General features: G+C 44.8%; 1 protein-coding gene across 2 annotated transcripts; it reads right to left on the reverse strand.

The window, feature by feature from the left end:
* Positions 1-4,427: 4,427 nt before the first annotated feature.
* On the reverse strand, positions 4,428-8,235 carry LOC110202415 (class I histocompatibility antigen, Gogo-A*0101 alpha chain). 2 transcript variants are annotated; one of them, XM_020978536.2, is made up of 7 exons: positions 8,110-8,235; positions 7,004-7,210; positions 6,537-6,815; positions 6,047-6,322; positions 5,826-5,921; positions 5,274-5,306; positions 4,428-4,876 (listed from the first exon to the last, which is right to left on the reverse strand). In XM_020978536.2, exons 1-7 carry the CDS (start codon positions 8,171-8,173, stop codon positions 4,872-4,874), a joined length of 960 nt encoding a protein of 319 aa, XP_020834195.1. In that variant the 5' UTR covers positions 8,174-8,235; the 3' UTR covers positions 4,428-4,871. The 2 variants fall into 2 exon arrangements, with proteins under 2 accessions (XP_020834195.1, XP_020834194.1); XM_020978535.2 differs by having other exon boundaries at positions 7,004-7,282; positions 8,110-8,233.
* Between the last annotated feature and the right edge of the window lie 19,738 nt (positions 8,236-27,973).

Below are 27,973 nucleotides of genomic sequence, written 5' to 3' on the forward strand. Positions count from 1 at the left end.
TCAATAACTTGTTATTTATCATTGTTCCACTGAATAATAAAGTTTTCAGTAATTATCAAGCAGATTGTACTTTTCATAGAGAAGTCCTAGAGATCAGAGGAATGGATTTGGGGATTGGAGTCAGGCCAGTAGCATTTCTTGGGTCTACTATGGACTAGGTGCTGCCCTAAGCAGCTGGACCAGATGGCCTGGGAGGCCCCCTCAGACTAGATTGATGATCCTGTGAAGTCCTCAAGCTCACCAGGAAGTCTGAAGGCTTCAGGCGTTGGTTTGTCAGAGGACTGTACCCCCTACCTCCCCTCCTCACACACACCGTTTTAGAAGGGAGAATATACTGTAATTCTAAATCCTGTAATACCATGAATATCCACTGGGTGGAAGGAGTGTCCCGCTTAGGAGATAAAAAACTGAAGTCTCCTTCAAACAAGGAGCAATTCTTAGGGTTCTGAAGGGATGGGATGAAAGTCATCAGTTCAATGAGTATCATGCTGATTGAATGACTGTTTGGAATTGGCAGAATCATAGCAACTAGTGCTTGAAAGCAATCATAGTAACAGCTAGTATTTCTATAACAAGCTTTGCAAAGCACTTTGTAAATACAAGCTCATGTGACCTTCACACCAGTCCTGGGAGGAAGGTGCTATTATGAGCCCCATCTTACAGATACAGAAATCTGATGTGAGAGGTTAAGTGACCTGCTTAGGGTCACAAAGCTATTAACTGTCTGAGATGGGATTTGAACTCAGGTCTTCATGATTCTAAGTCAGAGACTCCATTGACTGGGCCACTTTGCTACCTTGAAACTTAGACCAACTTTCTGCTGCAAATGACCAAAGTGACCCCAATTTTGCCTCACTTGGTTGCCTATGAAAATGCAATTCATCTGCTGCTTTAATATTCCCTTAGCTTTGGACAGAGCCAGGGGGGTTGGTTTCAGGCATGCCATTGAGGCTCAGGGGCTGCAAACACAGGAGCTGGAAGCACATGGCTATGACACACAGGGATGCCTCCCCTCCCCTCCCATCCTGCTTATGCCTTTGTCTGAAGGTTCCAGAGATATTTGCAGATTCTAGGGGAGATCCCTGCTAGAAACAGGGGATTCAGGAGAGGGAGAGCTACAGAATGAGGTATCAACATTTAAGGGATTAACTGGAGATACAGAAGGAAGGTTTCAAAGGCAGACCTTCACAGGTCTATCCAGGCCAGGCTTCATCCAGGGTTGCTGCCAGGATTTGGAGTGTTGGGCTTGGGAGGCCCCATGGTGGAGTGGAAGATCTGAGGTCAATCTCTAACTCTGGCTTCCATTGGGTGTGTGGCTCTCAGCACCTCACTGAGCCTCTCTCTGCCTCAGTTTCTTTATCAGTAAAATGAGAATTACATTTGCATTGTCAGCGATATTAAGGGTAATAAGAAGCCAGATCTCTTGCTTTGAACCTATGAACTACAGGGAGACTGTTAGGAAAGGAAGAAGGCAAAGCCAAGGTGTTTATAGGGCAAGCTCAGGTTTGGGATGGGAAGGCCTTGGTTTGTCAGATCCTGACCCCAGCACACACACATGTGACTCTAGAAGGATGTTACCCAACAATTGTTCCCAATGGGCAGTCTCAACATCCTTCCATGGTTCTATGTGTGTTGAGGGGTAGTAGCAAAGGGCCAGGGAACTCCTTGATATGAATCCACCATAAGTGTAGGGGAAAATTAGCATCACAGAATCTGAGAGTCATCTGGGCCTTCAGAGGTCGGCTGGTCTAACCAATGACGGCAAACTCAAAGAGAATTTGTTGTTGCTATTCAGTCATTTTCAGTCCACGTCCAACACTTTGTGGCCCCATTTGGGGTTTTCTTGCCAAAGATACTGGAGCACTTTGCCATTTCCTTCTCCAGCTCATTTTACAGATGGGGGAACTGAGGTAGACAGGGTGAAGTGACTTGCCCAAGGTCAGATTTGAACTCAGGAAGACTCTTCCTGACTCTGGGCCCTGCACTTTATCCACTGCAGTGCCACCTAGCAGCCCCTAAATAGTAATGGGAGTAATGTCCGTACTTAAGGATCACTGCAGGCCATATACTGCCTTAGTTTAAAATGAAATGTTATCTGCTTTTTTTTGTATTTTCATTTCTTTGTTAAATATCTCCTACTCTTTAATCTGCTTCCAAAGCATTCCAGAACATTGCAGCCAGGCTGCAGGCTGTGTAGTTGAGCCCTCTGGTCAAACCTACCCCTGCATGGAATCCATACTCTAACAAAGCCCACAAGGGTTGGTCACTCAGTCACTCCAAGGTGGGCCTCCTGCTTATAGATACCTGTAATGGTTGAGACGAAGATTTGGAAGACTGGACTTTGGAGGTCACAGAGTTTGGAGATGAGGGTCAGAAAAGTAAATCCAGTTCTGAGAGAAGTTTCACATTTCAGTGAACTAATTTTTCATCAGAGATATAAAAGTGATGGGGTGCTTGGGTGCTTGTGCTTGTACTTGGACCCCAGTTTCTCCCTAGTCTCAGAAACACTGTCTCTGAAACCACTCCTCAGCCCAAGGACACTGTACCTAGCAGTTACTCATGTGTGGGCCCCAGCAAGACCCTTATCTCTCTCCCTGGTGCAGCTACACAAAGCTGGGTGAGAGTGCTGGGCTACTCAGGCCCCAGCCCTCAGATCATGTCTCTGGAAGCCTCCTAATTCCTTAGTAAGTTTCTGTCTTGTGAGAAAGCTTTCCCCTGTTGCAATGAATTCTCTCATCAAGACAGAGGAAGATGGTGCCTTACCCAGCCCAAGGACTCTTCCTCCTGCCAGACTCCCAAGATCCATACTTCTGTCATCTCCCTCCCAGTCTGGTAGACTCCCTGTACTTTCTCATCCATAGCTCCCAAAGACATCTGGACCTTTAGATTACCTCATCAGTGTCCCTGGCATTCCTTTCCCATGCCCTTTTCCATATAAACCTTAGCCCCATCCTCAGTCTCCCCAAGGTTCCTTAAGAATCCTTGCCTGCTGAAAAGCATAACAATAAATCTTTGCCACCTTGACTTAAAGAATGCTTGAGTCTGTGAATTCATTCCAGATGACCCATCCTGTACTCTGGTCTTTGAGGGGTCTCAATCTCTCAGACCGCAACAAAAGAAGTATTTTTGTCCTGCTCCTTGTAAGCCACTAGGAGACAGGAAGTCTTGTGAGAAAAGACAAGTCCTCCATGTACAACCTTCCACACTGGATGACCAAGGCAAGAGGTAGTTTCTGGGCTCAGAGAGGAAGACAGTTCCACTTCCTTGAAACTCTTTCTCTGCTTCAACCCCAAGTTCTCAAAATCATGTCTGGCCATGGGATAAGATGGCTTACACCCCAGGGAAGATCCACCCACTTATCACAAATCCTCATCCTGCTTGGTTGATGAACAGAGACTCAGAGAGAGTCTAGAACCTTCTTCTGAAAAAAAAAATCCTATGTCCCAGCCACTCAGTGTGGTATGAGCAACAAATGCCCAGCATGACCTCAGGATCTCTTAATTATCACATATCAGCTAGGAGATACTAGGACCTAAATCTCTGCCTGCTTCCACCACTATGGGACTGCAATTGTGAATTGATCTAAGGAAGGCAATGTGAAACCCACAGACAGGGATTTTAGAACAAGTAAGCAAAACTTAGATAGCCTCGGATGAGGAAAAAGAAAAATTGTCTGATGCCAAGCTGAGATGGTGATTGTAAGATGTGAGAAATATAATTAAAATATTTTCTTTCTTTTTTTTTGAAAGAAACAGTAAGACAGAATAAAAGAGGGAAGGGTAAATCATTCCAAAGGGGAATGGGGGAGAGTGGGGGAGGAGGGAAGTTATAGGTGGAGAGCTATTAACTCCTGGATTGCAGGGAGGTAGAGAAGGGGGAGGAGGTTCTATTTAGAAACTAGATACTTCTTCCTTCATTAATTCCAAAGGGAAACCCTTCCCTTCCTCAGAGGGGAAAAAAAGCCCCTACTCTGGGACAGTCTAAAAAGGGAACCAGGTGGTCCCTCAGTGCAGTGGCCATCACCAACAGAGATGGAGCCCCAGGGTCCTGAAATGGGCCCTGAGCAGAGGCTACAGAAGCCTTTAGGGAGGCCCCTGCAATGAAAGAAAAGCAAGGACACACACATAAGAGGAGAGGAAAATGGAAACAAAATAGAGAGAATTTGAACTCTTTGAAAGTGGGTGCTGAGGGGCCACCTATGGGCTAGACAATCAGCAGCGTGTTTGAGCATTTGCACTTCCAGGAGGAGAAGCCCTGGAACCAGTCTCAATATACCATGTTCACAAGTTCACCTGAGCAGTACAAAGCAAAGACAAGTGTCTGCACCCTCACCATATACCAGCCCTCCCCCAGGCTCCTTCCCCCTTGGCCCCAGCCCCCACTTTCACTCACAGACTCAGCAGATCAAATAAAAGGATTCTCAGACGTCTCCAAACTTTCATTTATTTCCTTTTCGTATGGCCAGAACATCTCCACTTTGTCATCCTGTCCCCCAAAATCCCTCACTCAAATGTGGATTGTGGAGAAAAGCTGAAGACTCAAGAATAACAATTCATTAGGCCGTTTGTGCATTCAGAAAAAGCTCCCAGAGGTCAGTGCAATGTCCAATGTGAAGGAGGGCTCATTGCTAAAGCCTTCTGGTCCTCACTGCTGGTTGTCTCCCTGAAGAGTGACACAGGCAGAAAGAAAAGATGGAGGAGGGAGGTCTTAGAGCAGGGTGAGGGCCTTAATGATGCTTCCCTGGGCTTAAGCCAGTAGAGTCCAGGGAGGATCCCAGGGGCCAGTGCTGGAGAGAGAAGCCAGGGGTCCACAGGAACAACACAGGGACTGGAGACTGGTTTTCCTCCTCAGGTCCACACCAGGCAATTCTCTCAAACTGAAGAAGGAAAGACAGATTCAGGGAGATCCTCCAAATCCCCTCTGCCTCCAGCCTCGAATCACTCTTTAGAGCATGCCTCACCACTCATCCAACACTCAGCCCAACCTCTCACCCACCCTCCTCTTTGCTTGGTCCCCTTCATCCCAGCTCCTCTCTCCTTCCAGGCCCCCAGAGTCTCCCCTTTGGCTATGATTAAACCCTGTGCAATGCCTGGAAACAAAGGAGGGAAATGACCCAGTCAGGGACATACATTCCAGAACCAAGGTATGGAAGGGAAGGGGACACCAGGGGAAGGTTCCTGAGCTAAGCCTCTCCTCTGCCTTCGCTTTGCTCAGGTCCCTAATACCATAGGCTGGGCTCTTCCTTCTACCCTCCATGTTTACCCTTCACTTACCTGGAGGCTGAATACGGTGCCCTCTATTTCCACCTGGAAAAGAAAATAAATTTCCAGTGAGGAATCCAGGACAGGAGACCACACAAAGGTCTCAGAAGTTCACTGGTTTGTCTTGGAGACACAACAAATTACAACTGGGACTGCACCCCCATCCCCCACTGCAGTTAGCCTCTGGATCCAACAGGAAGAAAAAATAGGCCCCCCAAATGGGCACTTCCCCACCTCCAGGCCTGCCTCCAGGGCTTCCCAAGGCTGGTCTACAGCCCTTAGCTGGGGGACAACCAGGCCCTCTGGCAGAGATCCTCATACTCATTTCTGATCTGAGTCTGAAGCAGATTCCCCACTAGGTCAGCCTGTTATACCCCTGCCAGGCATCCTCCAGATAAATGGTTTCTAGTTGGGGATTTGTTCATCTGGAGTCTTGGGGCCCATCTGAGAGTCCCTTAGATGGGAAAGAGAGGACTTGGGGACAGAAAGACAAGCTGAGGGTCAGGGGAAGCCAGGATCTCCACGGAGCCTGCTCCCTAAGGACCCCCTCCTAGTCCTGCCCACCTGAAGTCTCCCTCCAGATCACAAATCCAGCGATGACTCCAATGGTGAGGACAGCAATGCCCCCCACAATGTACCAGGTGGAGGACGACTGTGGCTCTGAAATGGAAAAGGGCAGTGAGAGGCCTGATCCCTCTGGGGCCTCAGAGTCACCAACCCCTCCTCCACCTCCCCCCAGTCACCCCACCTCCCTCTGGTCTTTTGGGGGTGTGGGGGGTCCTTACCCCACTTCAGGGTGAGGGGCTCAGGCAGTCCCTCATGCTGAACTCGGCAGGCATATTTCCCTTCCTGGCCCGAGGTCACGCCCACAGATGCCCACTTCTGGAAGGTCCCATCTCCCGCAGGCCTGGTCTCAATGAACTCTGTGTCCTGGAGTTGTTCCTCCCCATCCCTCAGCCAAGTCAGGGAGATGTCGGCAGGGTAGAAGTCCTGGGCCCGGCACCGCAGGATCACTTCCCCATTGGGGGCAGTGTGGTGGGTCACTTGGACAGAAGGCGGGTCTGGAGGCAAAGGTCATTGGCATTTCCAGGCTCTCCCTTTCCCCCCTCCAATCCAGGGGAATGAGGACTGATGGGGAGAGGTGGAACAACCCTGAACGCAGGCCCTGAGGTATGAGGGGTCCCTGAGGGGGTCTGGAGCTCGGGGCTGAGGCTGCAGGGGAGGTAGAGAAGGGGACCTTGAGTGCTATACACACTCGGGCGGGCCGGGCTGTACCTGTCCTCTTCAAAGACTCCTTCCCGATTTCTAGGTACTTTTTCACCCACTGCACGCACGTTTCTTCTAGATACGCTTTTCTCTCCTTCGAGATGCTGCTGTCCGCCTCCAACTCAAGCTTGGAGTTCAGAGCCTGGGGCACTGACGCAGTCCACGTGTAGGTCTCCGTGTCCAGGGCCAGGTAGTCGTGCCCGTCATAAGCGAATTGGTAAAACCCGCGCTTAAAGGTGAGTTCTGGGGAGACCTCGCAGCCGCACAGGTGCTGAAAGGTGTGGACCCCTGCCCCGCCCCCAGCCACGGGTCAGCCCGGCCAGTCTTTCCCCACCTGGCGCTGATTCTGTAACCTGCCCCCCACCCGGGATGGCCCTCGGTAGCCGCCCCCCCCCCGACCCCCGTGTCCCTAGTGAGAGCCGCAGGTCACAATGGGAGTGGTAGGACCCCGCATCTCCTCCCCCCATGTCACGCACCGCCCTCGCTCTGGTTGTAGGAGCTTCGCAGGGTCTGAAGTCGAATTCGGAAACTCTGGGCCGCCGCTTTGTGGAATCGCGTGTTCCGGTCCCAGTAGTCTGGGTCCACTTGGTCTACTTGATCCATCCATGGCGCCCGCGGCTCCTCCCTCTGGCTCTCGCTGTCGCTATCGAAGCGCGCAAACTGCAAATCGTCCACGTAGCCCACTGCGAAGAAGCGTGGTTCTGCGAGTTCGGGCCAAGACACGGCGGCGGAGAAATACTTCAGGGAGTGAGAGCCTGAGACATGGGGACCGGGCCTGGAATTAAGGTGTGCACGCGACCCTGGTGGCCCAGTGTCTTCGACCAAGCCCGGGGTGCCACCCAGGCTGCGAACTCAGCCACCCAGAGATGCCTCCCCACCCCCAGTATCCCAGCCCCCCTGACGCTGCTGGTACACCTGGCCAGCAGTAGAAATACTCGTGACTACAGTGCTTTGAGATCAGCCAAAAGCTTTCACTAACAACCCAGGCAGGTCCTAGGGTGCCCCCTCACCTGGGCCTTGCCCCCCACACACACACCTCTGGCCCGGATCTCTCACACTCCTCAGTCTCAACCCCCACCTTGTGTCCCTGCCTGGCCCCGCCTCACCCCACCCTCCCCCTCTGTGAAGCTTTTTAACAAGGCTGCTCCTGGTTCTCTATCCTCGCCCTTGGATGCCAGGCGGCTCCCAGACAGCTCTGCTCCTTCTTAATGCCCCCAGGATTGTAGCTACCATTCTCCCTCCTGGTACCTCTGCCTCAACACCCCATGTTCTCACATCCACCCTACCAATCCACTCACCTCACCCCCAAAAAAACCCCAAGGGATTGACACCAAGACACCCCTCTCCCCCGCCGCCTCCTGCCAAAGCCCAGCTAAAGGATGTCAAACTACATGCTTATTGATGGCTTCTTCCTTTCAGCACCACCCTGACTTCACCTGAGATGAAGGAGCTGGTTCCCCAGAAACCCACCCTGGGCTGGTGCCGAGGAGCCTTCTGTAGCCAACCTCCATCCCACCTACACATCCACCCCAGATGCTTTGTCCAGTCTCCAGGCAGCCGCTTAATACTATTCTTTACTTACCTGCCCAGGTTTCTGGCAAGGCCAGGGTCGCTAACAAAAAGAGAGAGCTCACATAACGGTTCATGGTCCACAGACAGAGAAGCACTGTGTTTAGAGAAGGACGAATATCTAACTTCTGGTTGGCTTCACAGAAGCTCTGCCAGCCAATAGAAAACGTAAGACAATAAACGTCATTGGTGACTGGGCAGAATGAGCACTCACAGATTAGGAGACCAAAACTGAAACTGACTAGGAGGAAATTCCCAGCTTTATAGATCTTTTCCCTTTCTGTGTCATTCCCAGAACAGCCTCTGACTCTATAGAGAGCCCGAGTCTCCCTCCCTCCCATCAACACCCCAGGAGCGCACGGCTCTTGTGCTCCCAGCTGGAACCAGAGAAAAAGAAGGTCCCAGCCGTCACACCACTCCCCTCCGCTCCCGCTGGTCTTCCAATCCCCCAGCCCTCCTCAGTATGATGAGTGTAGCGTGGGTGGGTCCCGACTGTGCGTTAGTTTCTAGGGGAAGAGGCTCCCATGCCATTTCACTTTTGATGTACTTGGGAATGTTGGGACCACTGGGAGGGGAAGTAGGGATAAGAGCGTAGGAAAACTATGTCTGAGGAGGAATCCTGCATGGGCAGGGGAGAACTGGTTGCGAAGTAATTGTGTCCTGGGTAAGGTGCATCTTACAACGGAGTGGGGGAGGAGGATCTGTCTGAGAAGCATCAGTGTGCTAGAAACGAATGAACGGAGGAAGGCGTGTATTTCATTTCTTGCAAGAAGCAGGTGTGCTGCTCCCAAACAGCACACACACCAATACAGCAGCAAGACCAAGTTCTTATACCTTGAGGTGTCAGATAAGCTAATTGAGCATGCGCAGATGCAAGAAGAGCTGTTAGTTATTTGTCAATATTAGTGGTTAAAGAGCATCTGCTAATCAGAACATACCACAGGCCTCCTGTTTTTACATTAACTTCTGTGAAATTTTCAGTTTTCACGGACATCTTTTCATAATCCCTCCCCTTCTTCTTAGTAACGATTTTGTTTCCACACTCCTTCCTTCCTTACTTTCAAATCTTTTTAGCGTTAACTCACATTCATCCTCACTGCTGGTACAATCTTTAGATTTTATAATCATCATTTTAACATTTCCACTCCCGCTAAAATGTATCTCTCCCATGTTTGGTACATCACTCACGATTAATTGCATAAAACAGAGTATGCATAGGGGCAACAGGATTAAACTACATAAAGCTGTTAACTGAAATGCCACTACTTGTTTCCACCATGGGCCTGTAAACCAATTGAACCAAGAGGAAATATTGAGCACACTGTCCCATTTTTTGGTACTGGAAATGAGCCGATTTCCTAATATTATTGGTAATCTCCTTTATAGCCTGCCCATTATCATCTATTTTAGGTCAGTCCTCCTCCTGTGTCATTATATCACCCCCAAAAGACTTTTCCACTTCTATTTCCCCAATAGAATTAGTTCTTTTATAATGTATCATAACACTCCATTTTTCAGTGGTCCCACTCCCCGAAAATGAGCAATACATGATGTGTCTAAATTCTTGGTTGTTAGCACTTAGTCCGTCATTAATTTTTCTCTCTTCTCGGTACCAGTCTAAAGGGATCTCAGTGATCTTTCACAGTCCATTCCTTGGGTTCTTCTAAAGGCTCTTTAACTCTGGTATAATATGTCCAACCTTTTTCTGCTGTTCTTACTACAATCAGAAGTACTTGAAAAGGTCCCTCCCAATCTGGTTGAAGCTTGACCTCCTTCCAGGATTTCATCAACACCCAATCTCCAGGCTGGAACCTGTGTACCCTGAACTCCAAAGGAGGTGTCTGGGCTATGAGTCCCCATCTCCTCAGGTCTGAAAGGGATGATGACACTTCCAGTATATAGTTTTCATCAGGCAAGTGCCAAAATCCTTCAGGGGACTTTATAGCCCCTAATTTTTCAAAGCCCTCTTCTTTTGAAAACACTGGGGGAGCTTTAACCTCAGGGATGGAAGGGATCAAAATAAACATTCTACTTGAATTTTCTTTATAAGCAGCTTCTCTGGCTGCCTCCTCAGCCAACCAGTTTCCTGAAATCTCAGGAGATATTTCTCTTCTGATGCCCCCTAACATGCACTACTGCAATTTCCTCAGGGAGTAGTAAGCTATTTAAAACCTGCTTTACTAGTTCCCATGTACTAATTGCATCCCTTTACTATTAATTAACCACCTTTCATTCCAAATCTTCCCCAAAGTGTGTACTACCTTATAAGCATATTTGGAGTCTGTGTAAGTAGTTCCTTCTGCCCCTTTTAGCAATTTCATATAATTTGCAAGTTTGTGCTGACCAATTCTTTGCTAGTGAGTCTGCTTCTACCAACTGCTGACTTTCCCCATCCACAATAGCATACCCATTCCATCTTTTTCCTTCTAGCACCTGGGAAGGACCATCAATAAATAGTTTTCTTCCCTTTGAGAAAGGAACATCTTTTAAATCTGATTTTACTTTAGTCTGATATTCCATTATACCTAAACAGTCATGTTCTATTTCAGATTTTCCTGCACCCCCTTTTTGTAGGAACATTGCTGGGTTTATACTATTATCAGTGGTTAATATCAAAATCATCTTTTCCCACTAATATTGCTTCATATTTCCAAATTCTTGAATCTGTTAACCACCTTCCAGCTCTTTGACTCAAAAAAGTTCTGACTTGGTAGGGAGTGTTTACTACCGATGCTCCCCCAAAAGTTAATTTCCTGCTTTCCTCTACCAACAGATCTGTAGTAACCACTGCCTGCACACATTTCGGCCATCCCCTTGACACCAGATCCAATAGCTTAGATAGAAATGCTACAGGCTGTTTTTGTCCTGCCCATAAATGTGCTGACACCAAGTGCTGCTAAAGTAGGTAATGCCAACACAGATGCTTGAATTAGGGCTTGTTTTAATTCAGTGACTAATTTCCTGTCTTCATTATTCCACTGTAAGGGATCAGGTTCTTCTTCCAACCTTCTTATATGAAGGTTTGGTCACCTGAGCATAGGAATCTATCTATACTTCACAATATCCAATTAGACCCCAAAATTTTCTTAACTCCCTTTTAGTCCTGGGCAAGGGTAGCTCTACAATCCCTTTAACCCTGAAAGGATTGATTTTCCTCTTCCCCTCACTAATCTCACTTCTTGTTCCACAAACTGCAGTTTCTTCTGGGATACATGTAATCCTTGTTCTCCTAAAATTTAATACTTTAATAGTTGCCTATGTAACCTCCTGTTTCTTTTTCCCTGACAACAATGTCATCCCCATATTGTAACAAAGTAACAGGACTCGGGAACTTCAAATGGTTCTAATATCCAGCACCTGCCCAAATAGATTAGGGCAGGCAGGGAAACCTTGAGGCAATACAGTCCACCTATATTGTTGTTTCCTCTCAGTGCCAGAATGTTCCCATGTACTTTCAGTTCTAGTCCCAATTTTTATTATTAAATCTCTCCCTAGTTTTTGTATATCCCAGAGGCTGAGAGTAATCCCACTATTTATTTTCTATTCCCTTCAATAGACAGGAGTACCTTCTAGCATGGGTACCTGAAAGTCTTCCCCCTTTGGAAGGGAAACCACTTACTCCTCTTTCTTCAATTCTGGGCATTCTCTCCTGAAATGTCCAGTCTTATCACAATGAAAACATGTTACTTGCCCATTCCATCTAGAATTGTTTTTCCCTGAACAAGGCCTCCCATTTCCTCTGCCTCTACCTACCTTTCCCTTGATAACTTCCCCTATAATCTCCAATCTGACTCCTCCTGACTGAAAGGATCTTTGTTGTTCACAAACATCCTTATCCTGGGTCAACCTACTGTCTTCCCAATTAACCAGCATCCTCCCTAATGGGCTATCTGGAGGAATGCTCAGAGGATCCCTTCTGTCCTTCCCAGGCACCTCTTTCTTAGACCTCTTATTTCCCATTCCAGGCAAACCTAACTTCTCAACCTAGCATTCCAGACTAATGAGTCAGTACTTAGATCCTGACTTTTTCTACCTAGCTTGAAGCACCAACTTGCATAGTCTTGGCAGTTCTTAATTGCACTTTGTCCTCCAGCTCATCCACACACTCTCCTGTCTAAATCAGGATCTCAGGTTTCAGCCTGGAAATTGGGACTGCTCTAACTGGAGCAGGAGCACTCTTCCCTCAAACCTGCTTACTTACCCTTCCTGGTGCTCTTCAAATCTCGGTGCAGCCCCCATTTTATAGAAATAAGCAAAGTACTTGACTCAATTACATTTCTTGCAAGAAGTAGATAAGGTGCTCCCAAAGAGCCCACACACAGATACAGAAGCAAGAGCAAGTTCTTATACCTTAACGTGTGTTGCATAAGCTAATTGAGCATGCACAGATGCAAGGACAGCTGTTAGTTATCTGTCAATACTTGTAGTTACCAGGTTGTTGCAAGGATCTAATAAGATATTTGCAGAGCATTTAGCACAGTGATGGGCACATAGTAGGTGCTATATAAAAGCTTAGTTCATTCATCCCACAATCGGTACTCTCTACAACCCTCTACCAAAGTTTCTCCCTGGTACTGTCTCACCTGCTTTGAGATCACTTCTGCTTGGGAGCCCAATTCCTGTCCAGACCAGGTATATTCTTTGCCATCTTTCTTCCAAACAACAGGAGAGGCACCTACTCCTTCCCAAAGATCCCAGCTCCCTGAAGTTAAGCCAAGAAAAAAATCAGTTATATCTCTTCCCCGCCCCCCCCCATTTCCTCCTGCCATTAGACTCCTCTGGATATTTTGCTTCCCATGTTCACCACTCAGGGGCCCTAGCTGGTATTGGCAAAACAACTAAAATTCTGAATTTTAAAAGGATGACCCTTTGGTTACCAGTTCTTAAACTCTGCTATTGGTTCTTCATGGCAAAGTTCAGGGCTAGGGGAGCAAGATCTCATTGGAAAGATGCATTTTTAGCTAAGAAAAGGCTGGAAAGGTTCTATCTTTTAGGGCAGGGGAAATGACTTGATAAAAAGTAGCCCTTTGCAAATTTATATTTTTAAAGTACAGTTGTTTATTAAAAATAGAATTTCATGAAGTTTTTGTTTCTTTAGTTTGTTTGGTACAGTGGATATAGTACTGGACTTTGAGGACCTTCAGGGGCTATTTGATGCTTGGCTGGCAGATTGAAATGGGTAACTCAGGCCAAGGAGCTTTGCTCAGCTCAATCAACTCATGTCCTCCACGCCCATCCTTGTGGATATCCTCCAGCTAGAGCTAAATAAACCTTTCTTTTGTTAACTATTGAAAAAAAAATACTTGTAATTAAAGAGTACCTGCTAATCAGGATATACTAATCCACAGGCATCCTGTTTTTACATTAACTTCTGTAGGAACAGAAAATTTCACAAACATCTTCTTTTCACAAGTAGAAAAGAGTGCTTGGGGCAGATGGAGCAAGCAGGACCTGAGATAGGAGATAAGATTCAGGATGTGACCAGCCAGAAAAGTGATCAAAGAAAACTCTGCATTGAAGCCCCAAACGTGGACTTACCTGTGTGCTTTCACAAAGCACCCTCCATTCCAGAACATCTCTTCTGCTCCCCTTTCCTGTACCCTTTGCTTATCACCTCCAGAATGTTTGTTCCTCCCATCCTCTTGTCCTCTTCCCTCTATTCTATAAAATTGTATTTAAACCATACCTTTGACCTGGCTAACCCCCTTTGCCTCCTTCAGGAAGCAGGGGCAGGACCTGAGGCCCATTCTCTGCTTCCCATGTGGAGTAGAGTCTATTGGGGCTTTACTTCATGAGGAGCTGGCCTGCTAGGGTACATCACCTCAATAAATGCCTTTTTTAACTTGAAGACTGTCCAAGTGAATTCTTTCAGGATGCTAGGACCTGCATGTCTATTCCTCATCATTTCAGGTAGCACCCCAACATTTTTTGGGTCCACCATGAACTCGTCACCAATGGCTACAGAGAAGGTCTAAGTGAATTCCTTCATACCTGAAACAGCTCTCCCAAATCTAAATCTCAACAACTCATCACACTGCCTGCTTCCCAGGACTCTTGTGAGGTGATAGACAGGTCTGAGGGCAAATGGGGGAAGTTCCTTAGTCTAGTGGTACTTGGGGGCTGAGGGACTTTGTCCATGGATGGAGGGCCTGGGGGAAATGAGCAGGAAGAAGCAGGCTGATTGGCAGCTTTCTGCAGTCACTGCCACCATGTGTGATTAAGAAAGAAAAATGTGGTTCGGATTCTCTCCTACAATAAGACACACTCCTAGAGAGAGAAGTAAAGGTAGCTTTAATTAAGATTATAATACAGGTATAGAAAAGGTAGATTTACAGCAACATACAATTAGCAACACAACTATAGTCAGGCTAAGAATACAAAGGATAGCAATCATATAAGAAAACATCACCAATTCGGGGAAGCATCACCACCTGAAGCCCAAGCCAGGGATTCGAGGGGTACGGCTTTCAGGGTCCCCATTGGGAAAGTTCCAGGCAGAGCGTCCTCTCCACGGGTAAGAATCCAAAGATGGCTTTCCCAATTAGGATTTAAATAGGGCCTCTAACAAAGAAGGCCCCGTACCAGAGGTGCCCATGATTCTAGTAGATGTTTTCACTTGGTTCAGGAACTGGCCAAGCTCCTAGAGCAAGCAAAACATCTTAGGATAATTAACTTGATATGTTCTGATGAACTGGCCAGGTTTCTCAGAGCACATCTCTTGAGAACTGGCTAAATTCTCAGGTCAACATAGAAAGCTACACTCTGGATTGTAGCCCAATGTTTAGAGTCATACAGGGAACATCTTTCCTTATAAGATTTATCAATCATTCGGCCTTAAGATCTGACATGTTCACATATAGGATGTGACTACTTTAGGGGTCAATTTGGTGTACATTGATTTCATTCAGAAAAACATATAACAGTTACATATATAATATAATAAGAACAATAACAAAGAGTAATATAGGATTAGCTAATGCAGAATAATATTTCTGTGCAGATCTAGATTTAAACAAAAAATCAGATACAACTAAATGTGAGGCCTCAACTAATCTACTACCTACTATATGTGTTTGTATTTCATATTGATTTAAATCTTGTTGATTCTGAGTTAACATCTTTTTTAGTATAGTAGAAGAGTTAAGTATATTCATTAAGGGTTGTAAAGAAAGATATATAGCAGGTGGAGGTAAGCTTTTGGGTACTCAAGTTAAAGTAACATCATCCACTATGTCAGGGGAAAGGTAAAAATCATCACCCTGTCAGTGGAGAAAACTGCATGGACAAGTTAGAGACAAGAAACAAAGTTAAATCATGTAAGTTGGAGGAATGGCCTAATAGACAGGGCTCCATCTGTCAAGTCACCATTTCACAGACTTTACCATTATCACATTGTATACAATCACTAAGTGCATGAGTAAAATTAGAAGACAATATACTGACCCATTAAGTGGGGCAGAGCAAAATAGGAATGCAACATAAAAGGGATCACATAAATAAAATAACTGTTGAAACTGGGGGGGGGGGAAGGAATCACATGAAAATTACCCATAGTAGAACTAGAAATAACTTTATAATAAATCAAGGTCCCAGCACATGCCTGACCGGTACACATAGAGTTTTCAGATGATAGGGACACCCAAAGATCTTTGGGAATATATGTTGAGAAGGTCTTTCTCCAAACCTGGTGGTTCCCCATAGACAACAGGCATTGTATATTCTCCTTTTGGATAAGGCTATATATGTTTTGCAATGAACATTGTGTCCACCTAAATAACTTAGAAATGTTCGAATCAATGTGTAAGCTAGCAAGGGTAGAAGTCTCAAACGATTTAAGAAATTAAATCTCATAATTCATGGTGTTTCGGTGGGGCAGGACCATCGTGGGCAACCATTGAGCATTGACAATCAATGCTTGAGCTACATCCTGGCCAGCACTCAGCAGTCTGTTGGCCAGCAACTCAAGATACGTTCCACCCACCAAATCTGATTTGTAATAGGGGGTGCATTAACATGTAATAGGAAATGCTCATGATGAGTTTCCTGTACTTGTGTGACATCTACAGAGTTATCTAGATTCCAGGGGGAACAGTTTCTCACTGCCTGTAGTAAAACAGAGTGTCGTTGCAAGGGGAGGGAATAAGGTAATGGGGTTATACAACAGGAAATATTAACCATGGTCTGAATAGTCAGGTTAAAAGGGAGGGGGCCTGCAGCCCACAGCCTGCAAGGGGGCTTTAACCTTCCAAGCAGTTACAGTGTCCAGAAATGCCGAGTTAGCAATAGTACAAGATAGATGCGAAGGACAGGTATATGTGTCTTGTCACTGACTTCTAGTCGAAGTGACCCATTATAATTGTACTTTTGGTCCTGAGTGCCACAATGTATATCCAGGAGTCCAGGCTTCCACTAAGCTCATCCATACTCCAGACAGGAATCCTGTAAGGTACTTATTCACATAAGAAAACATGTGTCAATGGAGCTACATATAAAGCATCATCTCCTGCATAGCAAATCAGCACAGTGTTGTTTTGTCCTTCTGCTACAATTTCTGCAGTCTTAGGTTTATCTGTAGGTTTATTTTTTTACCCACATTTTGGACCCAACCTTCATATTGGTGAAGCTAAATCCACCTTCCCTAGTCCTTGGAGATTCAGGTTGGTCCACATGGTTCCATTCTGATTTAGGCATGAGATAATAATCAATTGTGCTATTTGTTTCCCCTCAGTCATCTGATATGGTTCAGGGCCTAAATTTTGTAAAATCACTTTAGTTTCTCCAACATAATCAGAATCTATGACTCCACCTAATACATGCATTCCCAAGGCAGCCAAGCTGGATTGGGCTAGAATTTGGCCATAGTAACCCATTGGAATTTTTATTCCCAGTCCAGTGTTACAAATTTTAATACAATTTGGATTAATCCAAAAATCTTCTACGGAGAACAAATCATACATTGCAGAGCCTGCTGTGCCATGGTAAGGTGGCTGGGCTCAAGGGTCTATTGTCCACCACTTTACTGTGCAAGAAGCAGTAAGGATCTTTAAATTAGGAGTCATCATTCTTGATAGGGGAGTACTTTCCCCTAAAGGTCTATTATTTAACTGTTGAAGTGCCTCAAACAAATTATCCTTCCAATTTGCATATGAATTATTCCCCAACTTATGCAATTTTCCCTTCAGTAATCCATTCATTTGTTCAATCAAACCAGCAGCTTAGGGTTAGTAAGGTATATGATAAATCCGTTCTATATTATGTTGTTTACAATAAAGATCTATTTCTTTCCCTTTGAAATGTGATCCATTATCACTTTAGATTTGCATGGGAGCTCCATAGTATAAAGTAATAATATCTAGTGTCCTGCAAGTATTATGCTGGTTGGCCCTTTTATAGGGTCATGCCACCAGTACTCCAGAATATATATCTACACAAGTACAGAGATACTGGCATCCTCTGCTGACAGGAAGGGGCCCCACATAATCTATTTGCCATATTTGTGCAGGCATAGTTCCCCTGCACAACACCCCTACAACTTTTCGGGGTACTTGTTTTTCTTTATATAACTGACACAGTTCACATTCATCAGTAATTTGCCTTAACACAGATATAGGGAATGACACCCCCTATGCAATGCACTCCTTTGGGTAGCTTGAGGGCATAGGTGTCCTGCTGTGATGTGAATCCATTTTGCTAATGTTACTTCATCATCACGCAGTGGAATGGGTCCATCCTTCTGAACATTAGCAATCTTTGCTAGGTGATCAACATGTGCATTGTAATCATGTTCCTTAGTGTTTACCAAAGCATGCGCATCTACATGAAAAACTGAAACATTAGTATATCGTACTAATTCCCATGTATCTATCCACATTTGTTTGCCCCATATTTCTCTCCCATGGATTTCCCAATTCTTATTCTGCCACCTAGGCCTCCAAGTAGTCAAGCCATTAGCCACTTAGCAACAGTCAGTGAATACATGACATTGTTGTCCTTTTTCCTGTCTAAGAGCCAGATGTACTGCCACTAATTCGGCCTATTGACTGCTTCCACCTTCACCAGTACTTTCTGAAGTGACTTTAGTCACCGGGTTATAAGCTATGGCCTTCCAGTGCCACACTTGCCCCAAATATTTAGCTATACCATCAGTAAACCAAACACGTTTTTGTTGCTCAGGGCTTAAGGAAGCAAATCCTTGATTCTATTCTACAGGAGATGCTAATTTCACAGGTGGCACAGAGGTGGTAGTCTGTTCAGATCTCAACTGGGATACTTGTTCATGTAATGCAGAGACCCCACTCTTTCCAGGCTTTGCTCTATTTTGTATATACCACTTCCATTTAACTATGATCCTAATGGTACATTCTTCCCTTGTTGTTTTTGCCATAAACTCCAATTAGCATATCCTTCTTGAGGGGATACCTGTATCTCTATGGGACCTTCTAATCTAATGCTGTCTGTATTGCAACTTTAGCTTCCTCAAAGGCCTTATTCTCCTCTGGCCCCCATGAAAACTCATATTTTTACCTGGTAACTTTGTACAGGGTACATGAGGTCTGCCCAAAGTGAGGTATATGGGCCTCCAATATCCAAATAATCCAATAAACTTCTGAGCCTCCTTTTTGTTAGAGGGGGTTACAAAATCCAATATTTTCTGTTTAACCTTCAGTAGTATTTCTCTCTATAACCTCTATTCCAAAAAAATTCCCCAAAATTTCACATACTGACCGGGCCCCTGTATCTTAGCAAGGCTTATTTCCCACCCCTTTTTTCTCATATGAAAGCTTGTTCTCCAGTGCTCTGTTCTGTCCCCTGTAACATGATATCATCAATGTAATGTGTAAATGGATGTTTGAAAATTTTAGCTTATCCAGATGTTCAGCTACAATACAGTGACAAATGGTAGGGCTATGCAAATAACCCTGGGGCAATCTGGTAAAGGTGTATTGTTGCCCTTCCCAGGTGAATGAAAACTGATCACATTGAGTAGGATCAATGGTATAGTAAAGAAGGCATTTGCCAAGTCAATCACTGCATACTAATGGCCTATAAAGGATTGTGCCTTTTCTATAAGTGCAATAGTATCTGGGACTGCAGCAAACAAAGCTGGTGTTACTTTATTTAATTGTCTATAATCAACTGTCATTCTCTATGACCCATCAGACTTTCTAACTGCTCATATTGGGCTATTCCACTTTGTGGTGGTAGGAACCAGTACTCCAGCTTCTACACAGTCTTTCATAGTAGCTAGCGGTAATCTTCTCCTGCCCTCCGGAATCCTATATTGTTTTAATGTAATCACTTTGGTGGGTTGAGGCAGAATAACTGGGGTCATGTGTACCTTTCCTATCAATACAGGGTTAATTTCAAATTTTCGAACAGAAAATTGATGCTTTCCTTCTGGGAGATGTAAGGTCATTCCCAGTAGAATGTCTATACCAATAATGTATTCAGGGATAGGGACAATGACCACTAAATAATCCCTTTTAGGTAATTGTCCAATTTTTATCATGAAATTTACCTGCTTAGCGGATATCTCTCTTCTACCTAAACCTGTGATAGTAATAGGGGTTCCTTGTTTGTACTTATCAGGGTTACCATAGATAAGGGAGGCCTCTGCCCCGGTATCTATGAGGGCTTTAGCTACAGTAGTAGAACCATTTTTCCAATATATAGTAACTCCAACATGTGGTCTGTAATCTTGTCTTCTAACTTCCTTTACATCTACCGAGGCTTGGCCACCATCCTAGTCCCCCTTAAAATGTTCCAAAGATAGATACAGTGTAGGAGGGGCAGAAGGCATTATCCTAGCCTCTCTGTCCTTACTTTCCCCCCCTTCTCTGGTCTTTATACATCTGACAGAGTACACTGATAGGCAATCCATCAATCTTTTCCTTGTTCACCCCTGCCCGAAGAACGGCAGTAAGTAAGTCCTTTCCAGACATTCGGTAATTTCCTTGTGTATCACTTAGCATTTGATTACTGCTCTGGTTCCAATCTGACTTCCTCTTGACAGTCCCAGCCTCCCGAATCTCCTAATTGAGACATTTTATCTAAAACTTCAGACAAAAGTTTCCCTGACTCACTTAAAAGCAGAGTCATAATTAAATTCTTGTATGCAGGTGGCGCTGTCTTAACTAAAGTATTTCTTTGGGGCGCTGACACTGGGCAGAGGCAATAGGAATCGCTTCTCCTAGCATTATGGCAGTTTTCATCACTTCTCCTTTAATTTTTGTATCCCATCTTTTAAGGAATACCATGGGCGATCCCCTAGAGGCCACATGGAGTCAGCAGGGTATTGCTTTTGGCATCCCTCCACCACCAGTGCCAATAAAGTGGTATTATTACCAGCAACATGGGCAGTAGTGGCATGCTCTCTAATAGCTTGTTGGATGAAAGGTTTGGTGCTCGGGGATACTAACTTCATACAGTCTACGATATCTATCCAAATCCCTCCAGCTCCACTATCACTGATTCGTACCACCCATGAAATCAAGGGTTCATGAGGTTTTTAAGAAAAACAGGCAATGATGTCTGTAATTTCTTGTTGAGTCAAATCCTCAGTTACCTCTTTAAAAACCCAACTTCCTCCCTGATTTTCCTCCTTTCGTCTCCTGATAGGCCTAGCAGATACCGCATCATTGGGGTATTTCTCCTCGTGTTCCTTCCAAGCTTCTTCATCTAAAGTAATCTCATCAGTTTCACCCTATATGTCTCCACCCCATCTGTCTGGGTCCCAGTCTGCAGTTGCAGTGGCAATAACTGCATGCACTTTCTTTTTATTAATTTTCCCCTTCCTTTCCTTGTACTTAAATTGTGCTACTCTAACTGCAGCTTTTTCAGCCACACTTTGGTAATTTCTCACTTGGTCTCCTAATATAAAGTTCTGACACTGAAGCATAGACATTTTACTCTGTAATTCAGCTAATTCCTCTTCTAGGATCACTTTATCCTCAACAGCTTTATCTCTTAGTTCATGCATTTTTCCACATGCAGTCAGCAAAGCCCATCCTCTTCTACACACCCCCACCATCTCTTTGCCTTTCTCAATAGGAATATGTTGTGAGCAATCTGTCACTTGTAAAGGTTCTGCTTGTCTAACCCGGCTACCTCAATCCTCACAGGGGCCTGTCACATTAGCCCATTCTTCAGCCAGGAAAACATAAGGTAAATCTTCCCAACTAGGAATGTCCTGATCTTTAACCTTAGTCTCAGTATTTCTCTTTAGGAATGGCATATTGTACCGCAAATCCTGTTCGTGATGGCAATTTGTGTGATTAAGAAAGAAAAATGTGGTTCGGATTCTCACCCTCGGACAGGACGCTCTGCCTGGGACTTTCCCAATCGGGACCCTGAAAGCTGTGCCCCAGGAATGCCCAGCTTGGACTTCAGGTGGCGGTGCTTCCCCGAATTGGTGGTGTTTTCTTATATGATTGCTATCCTTTGTATTCTTAGCCTGACTATAGTTGTATTGCTAATTGTATGTTCTTGTAAATCTACCTTTTCTATACCTGTATTATAATCTTAATTTAAAGCTACCTTCACTTCTCCCTCTAGGAGTGTCTCTTATTGTAGGAGAGAATCCAAACCACATTTTTCTTTCTTAATCACACACACCGTCCAAGGGCTGGGGGAGGGGCAGCTCTGGGGCCTACCAAGGACCAGAGGATGAGGCTCCTCCTAAAGCCCAGGAGCTCCCCTCATGGTCAGTGTAAGCCAAGAGAGTCCCCCCTCTACGGAGAGCCTGCACGGTGGCTGAAGTGATCAAGTAAGCAAAGCCTGGGCCCTGACCTTGAGGAGCTTCCAGTCTTGTTAGAGTCAATCACTCTAACATACAAGCAGCTGTAATGCAGCAAAAAGAAGTGTCTACAAAGTGCTATTTGAGGCCTGTGGATGGAGTAATCATTTCCAAATGGAGTTGAGTGGCAAGCTGTCTTGGAAGAGGTGGTATTTGTTGAGCAGGGTCTGATAACAAAAAAGGATTTTTTACTGATTTAGTCATGGAAGGACATTGTGGGCATAGGCAATGGTATGGACAAAGGTGCAGAGGTAGGAAACCATAGGATATGGACTCAGAGGATGAAGATTGATTTTTTTCATGGGAGTGGGAAATATTCCTCATTTGTTAACAATTTGGACTTGTCTAAAGGGAAATAAGGCACTTTCCTGCCTCTGGAGGCAATTGTATCCTTGGACCCAGCAATACCATAACTAGATCTATTTCCAGAGATGACTGGGAGAAAAGGAAAAGACTCTTTATCTTCCAAAATATATGTAGCTGCTCTCTTTTTGGTGGCATAAGAACTGGAAATCAGGGGATGCCAAACAAGTAGTGGTATATGATTGTGATGGAATACTATTGTGCTTTAAGAAATGATGAAAACAAGGAAAGATTTGCATGAAATAATGAAGAGCGAAGAGAGCAGAACCAAAGAAAGTTGTACACACTAACAGTGATGTTGTCTTAAGAACAATTTTGAATGACTAAGCCATTTTGACTATTATAAGTACCCAAATGAAATACACAGTACTTATGAAGGAAGAAGCTATATGCATGCAGAGAAAGAACTGAAAAGTAGAAGTATGTATAGAATGATTTTATACACACACACACATGTATCTAATGCTATCCATGATAACTTTATTATATTTACTAGGAATAGCAAGTTGTACATAATAGATTTGCAGTTTCATGTGCAATCATCTGTTGTTTTTTTAAAATCCAATTATGCTATGTAAATGCTTGTTTTATTTCACAAATTCAAAATAAAATACATAAAAATTACAAAAAAATAAGCTACAATGGGTTCCTGTCAGCTGCAGGCTAGGCATCAGTGACTAAGCCAGATGCCAGGCCACAGCTTGGTTGGTGTTGCCTTGTTCAGCTTGTACAGAGCCCAGTTCACTAGGTACACTCTGAGTGAGGACAAAGGGATGAGATGATGGGAGAAGGAGGTCATAGGGAAAATAAATGGGACAAAAGGCCTGTCTTTGGTCTTTTCTTCCTTTCCAGTGATTCCCTGCACTCTCCTGGAGTCCTTGTTTCCCAAAGATATTCAGTAACTGACCCTCTCCTCTTGTAGGGGTGTGCTTAACAACAGGGAGCTGATAGTTCAGGTTCAATGTTGGGATGAAATGAGGCCCTCACAAACCATTGAACACTTAAAGAAAGGTTGACTTTGTCGCAACGCAGTGAGGATGTACACCAAGGACAGAGTGACACTTTTCTGGATGGGGCTCCTCTCATGTCCAGGTGAAGGGGATCTCTACCCCTTACTCTCAGTATGAGGGAGGGGCTGGCCCTTTTAGAAGAAAAATTTTCCCTTTCCTCTACCTGTGATGCCCCATGGATCATACAGGATCCTTACAAGGACTTTAGAGATTAAAACCCCTTCTTTACAGTTAGGAAGATGAGGTCCCGAGAAGTGATAGGATTTGCCCAAATCCTAACATTAGTAGCAGAAAGAGAATTGACCTCGGGTTCTCTGCTCCTTGGTGGAGGGATGATGAATAGGACAGTTTGGCTGAAGTCAAGAGGGCTTGAGGGGCACTGGTGGGGAAGGCAGGCTGCTGCCAATAAGTCATTGGGACCACATGCCATGGTCCTCTGGACCTCAGAAGCGAAGCCTTCGCCACAGTCAACTGGAATCATAAGGACAATGCACAGAAGGGAAAAAGTCTAGGGAAGTAGACACAGCATCTATGTCTTCCAGGAGTGTTTTCTTCCTGGTCAAAATGTTCTTACCTAAAGATCTTCATTCTCTTTAAAGTGCCCTTCTCACTTCCCTCCTCTTTGCCTCTAGGCCTAGGGTCTGACAGCTAGCTCCTAACTCCCATTCCCCTCCCCCATCAGGAAGTGTTCACCAAGTGTCATCTAATCTCTTCTGCGGGAGCCTTGAAACATCTCCTATTTATCACATTCATAGTCAGTTCCTTGACTAGTTACACTATAAACAGTCACTCAGTTAATTAATAAGCACTTGCTACCTGCCAGGCTCTGTAGGTAAGGTTCTCTGGGCTGCACATTGGCTTAGAAAAACCACATATTAACATTATTTATGTTTTATTGCATCTTTATTTTGTAAAATATTTCCCAATTACATTTTAATGTGGTTCCAGCAGTATTTGACATCAGATCTAGATCATGAAGATCTGAAGCTCAGTTCATCCAAAGGAAAAGGAGAAAGTCTAGAATTTCAAGCTTTTTTCATCCTCCTCATCTTGAGGCAAAGTAGTTTTTCTTCAGTTCTTGTATTCCCTGGGCCAGGACAATTGTCCAATCAAATCCTGAAAGTCAGGAAATGATGGAAGGCCCTCTAGAAGATCTGTGGGTCTTTGGGGGTGGTGTGTGACAGAACCAGGAGTTTCTGGTTTCCCCAAAACAAGGATTAGTTTCTCCTAAAAGGCAACAAAGCTGTCCCTAGGATTTGATTGGCCTTTGTCTCCCTCCAGGTAGCTTCATGGTGACCTAAGGGCACCTAAGATCCCATCCACAGGGAGTTGTGGCTCCTCCAGCTTGGTGCCTTCTTTGGAGTCACCTGCCTTGCCCTGCTGACCAGACAAGTTTCCACCTGGACATAAGAGGAGCCCTTTACTCTTCATTATTTCCTGCAAGTCTTTCCCTGTTTTCATTATTTCTTAAAGCATAATAGTATTCCATCACAATCATATACCACAACTTATTTGGCCATTCCCCAATTGATGGGCATCCCCTGATTCCCAGTTCTTTGTCACCAAAAAAGAGAGTGGCTACAAATACTTTAGAAGACAAAGGTTCTTTTCCTTTCCCCCCAGTCATCTTTGGAAATAGACCTAGTTGTGCTATTGCAGGGTCCAAGGATACAGGCAGCTTCATAACTCTCATTGATGAATTGATGGATTAGTAGGTATTGTCTCTCATACATATATATGCTTACATAGGTATGGGTGTGTATATACATACCTGCTCATGCACACGCACACACTCATATATGTGGAAAGTACCTAAGGGTGCCCAACAGTTGCATTTCCCTTATCATTCTGATACAAATCTAGTTCTCAATATTGTTATAGTCTAAAGGATTCATACCTATGTATGTAAAATGCTGATATAATTTATCTAAAAAGACTTGGCCAATATGATGATACTGGCATCTTTAACTTGACCAAAAATTGATATACTTACATTCACCTAATGACATGTTCCCTGACCACTCTCTTGCTGTCCCATCTATAACCTACATCAGGGCATCTTAATTGGTTTGTGTGTCATCTGGTGAAGCTTTTAATAAATGCCTTCCCAGAATGCTAGTGTGGTTTTTAAAAATTTGGTAGTCAAAGGACTGATTACATTTCAATTACAAGTTAGGTGAAATTAAGATGTATTTTTCCCATCCAAGTTCACAGACCCCCTGAAAGTCAGGGGTCAGTGTACTCCAGGTGAAAAGCCCCTGACATAGATAAATATAACTTGTACTCTGAAGCTGAAGTCCCCTTTCTACTGGGAAGCCTTCCCTGGGTATCCCAGACTAGCTTCTCTGAATGCCCATGGCTGACCTAGCCTGGACTTCATAAGCTTCATCTAATCATGACCCTCTGTTGTTTACTGTTGTTCCGTATATGTGTGTGTGTAATCTGCCAGTGACCCAGAAAGCAGCTGAAACACCCTCTATTTCCAGAATCTTCCTTCAATAACTTGTTATTTATCATTGTTCCACTGAATAATAAAGTTTTCAGTAATTATCAAGCAGATTGTACTTTTCATAGAGAAGTCCTAGAGATCAGAGGAATGGATTTGGGGATTGGAGTCAGGCCAGTAGCATTTCTTGGGTCTACTATGGACTAGGTGCTGCCCTAAGCAGCTGGACCAGATGGCCTGGGAGGCCCCCTCAGACTCTAGATTGACGATCCTGTGAAGTCCTCAAGCTCACCAGGAAGTCTGAAGGCTTCAGGCTCTGGTTTATCAGAGGGCTGTACCCCCTACCTCCCCTCTTCACACACATCATTTTAGAAGGGAGAATATACTGTAATTCTAAATCCCGTAATACCATGAAAATCCACTGGGTGGAAGGAGTGTCCCGCTTAGGAGATAAAAAACTGAAGTCTCCTTCAAACAAGGAGCAATTCTTAGGGTTCTGAAGGGATGGGATGAAAGTCATCAGTTCAATGAGTATCATGCTGATTGAATGACTGTTTGGAATTGGCAGAATCATAGCAACTAGTGCTTGAAAGCAATTATAGTAACAGCTAGTATTTCTATAACAAGCTTTGCAAAGCACTTTGTAAATATGATCTCATGTGATCTTCACACCAGTCCTGGGAGGAAGGTGCTATTATGAGCCCCATCTTACAGACACAGAAACCTCAGGTGAGAAGTAAGTGACCTGCTTAGGGTCACAAAGCTGTTAACTGTCTGAGATGGGATTTGAACTCGGGTCTTCCTGACTCTAAGTTAGAGGCTCCATTGACTGGGCCACTTTGCTACCTTGAAATTTAGACCAACTTTCTGCTGCAAATGATGAAAGGGAGCCCCAATTTTGCCTCACTTGAATGCCTATGAAAATGCAATTCATCTGCTGCTTTAATATTCCCCTAACTTTGGACAGAGCCAGGGGGGTTGGTTTCAGGCATGCCATTGAGGCTCAGGGGCTGCAAACACAGGAGCTGGAAGCACATGGCTGTGACACACAGGGATGCCTCCCCTCCCCTCCCATCCTGCTTATGCCTTTGTCAGGAGATTCCAGGGAAGATCCCTGCTAGAAACAGGGGATTCAGGAGAGGGAGAGCTACAGAATGAGGTATCAACATTTAAGGGATTAACTGGAGATACAGAAGGAAGGTTTCAAAGGCAGACCTTCACAGGTCTATCCAGGCCAGGCTTCATCCAGGGTTGCTGCCAGGATTTGGAGTGTTGGGCTTGGGAGGCCCCATGGTGGAGTGGAAGATCTGAGGTCAATCTCTAACTCTGGCTTCCATTGGGTGTGTGGCTCTCAGCACCTCACTGAGCCTCTCTCTGCCTCAGTTTCTTTATCAGTAAAATGAGAATTACATTTGCATTGTCAGCGATATTAAGGGTAATAAGAAGCCAGATCTCTTGCTTTGAACCTATGAACTACAGGGAGACTGTTAGGAAAGGAAGAAGGCAAAGCCAAGGTGTTTATAGGGCAAGCTCAGGTTTGGGATGGGAAGGCCTTGGTTTGTCAGATCCTGACCCCAGCACACACACATGTGACTCTAGAAGGATGTTACCCAACAATTGTTCCCAATGGGCAGTCTCAACATCCTTCCATGGTTCTATGTGTGTTGAGGGGGTAGCACCAAAGGGCCAGCGAACTCCTTGATACGAACACACCATGAGTAGGGGAAAATAAGCATCACAGAATCTGAGAGTCATTTGGGCCTTCAGAGGTCAGCTCTGCGATGTCAAACCAGTGATGCCAAACTTTAATGAAAATTTGTTGTTGTTATTCAGGTGTGTCCAACACTCTGTGCCCCCTTTTGGGCTTTTCTACTGGAGCACTTTGCCATTTCCTTCTGCAGCTCATTTTTTTTTTTTTTGGCTAGGCAATGGGGTTAAGTGACTTGCCTAGGGTCACACAGCTAGTAAGTGCTACATGTCTGAATCTGGATTTGAACTCAGGTCCTCCTGAATCTAGGGCCAGTGCTCTATCCACTGCACCACCTAGCTGCCCCTCCAGCTCACTTTACAGATGAGAAAACTGAGACAAACAGAGTTGAGTAAATTGCCCAGGGTCACGCAGCTAGTAAGTGTCTGAGGCCACATTTGAACACAGGAAGATGAGTCTCCTGACTCTGGTCCCTGTACTACATCCATTGTACCACCTGGCTGCCCCCAAGTAGGAGTGGGACTCACATATCTCTACTTAAGGATCACTGCAGGC

Source organism: Phascolarctos cinereus, unplaced genomic scaffold (genome assembly GCF_003287225.1).
Source record: "Phascolarctos cinereus isolate Bilbo 61053 unplaced genomic scaffold, phaCin_HiC Scaffold_4;HRSCAF=312, whole genome shotgun sequence".
In the NCBI taxonomy this organism is placed as follows: domain Eukaryota; kingdom Metazoa; phylum Chordata; class Mammalia; order Diprotodontia; family Phascolarctidae; genus Phascolarctos; species Phascolarctos cinereus.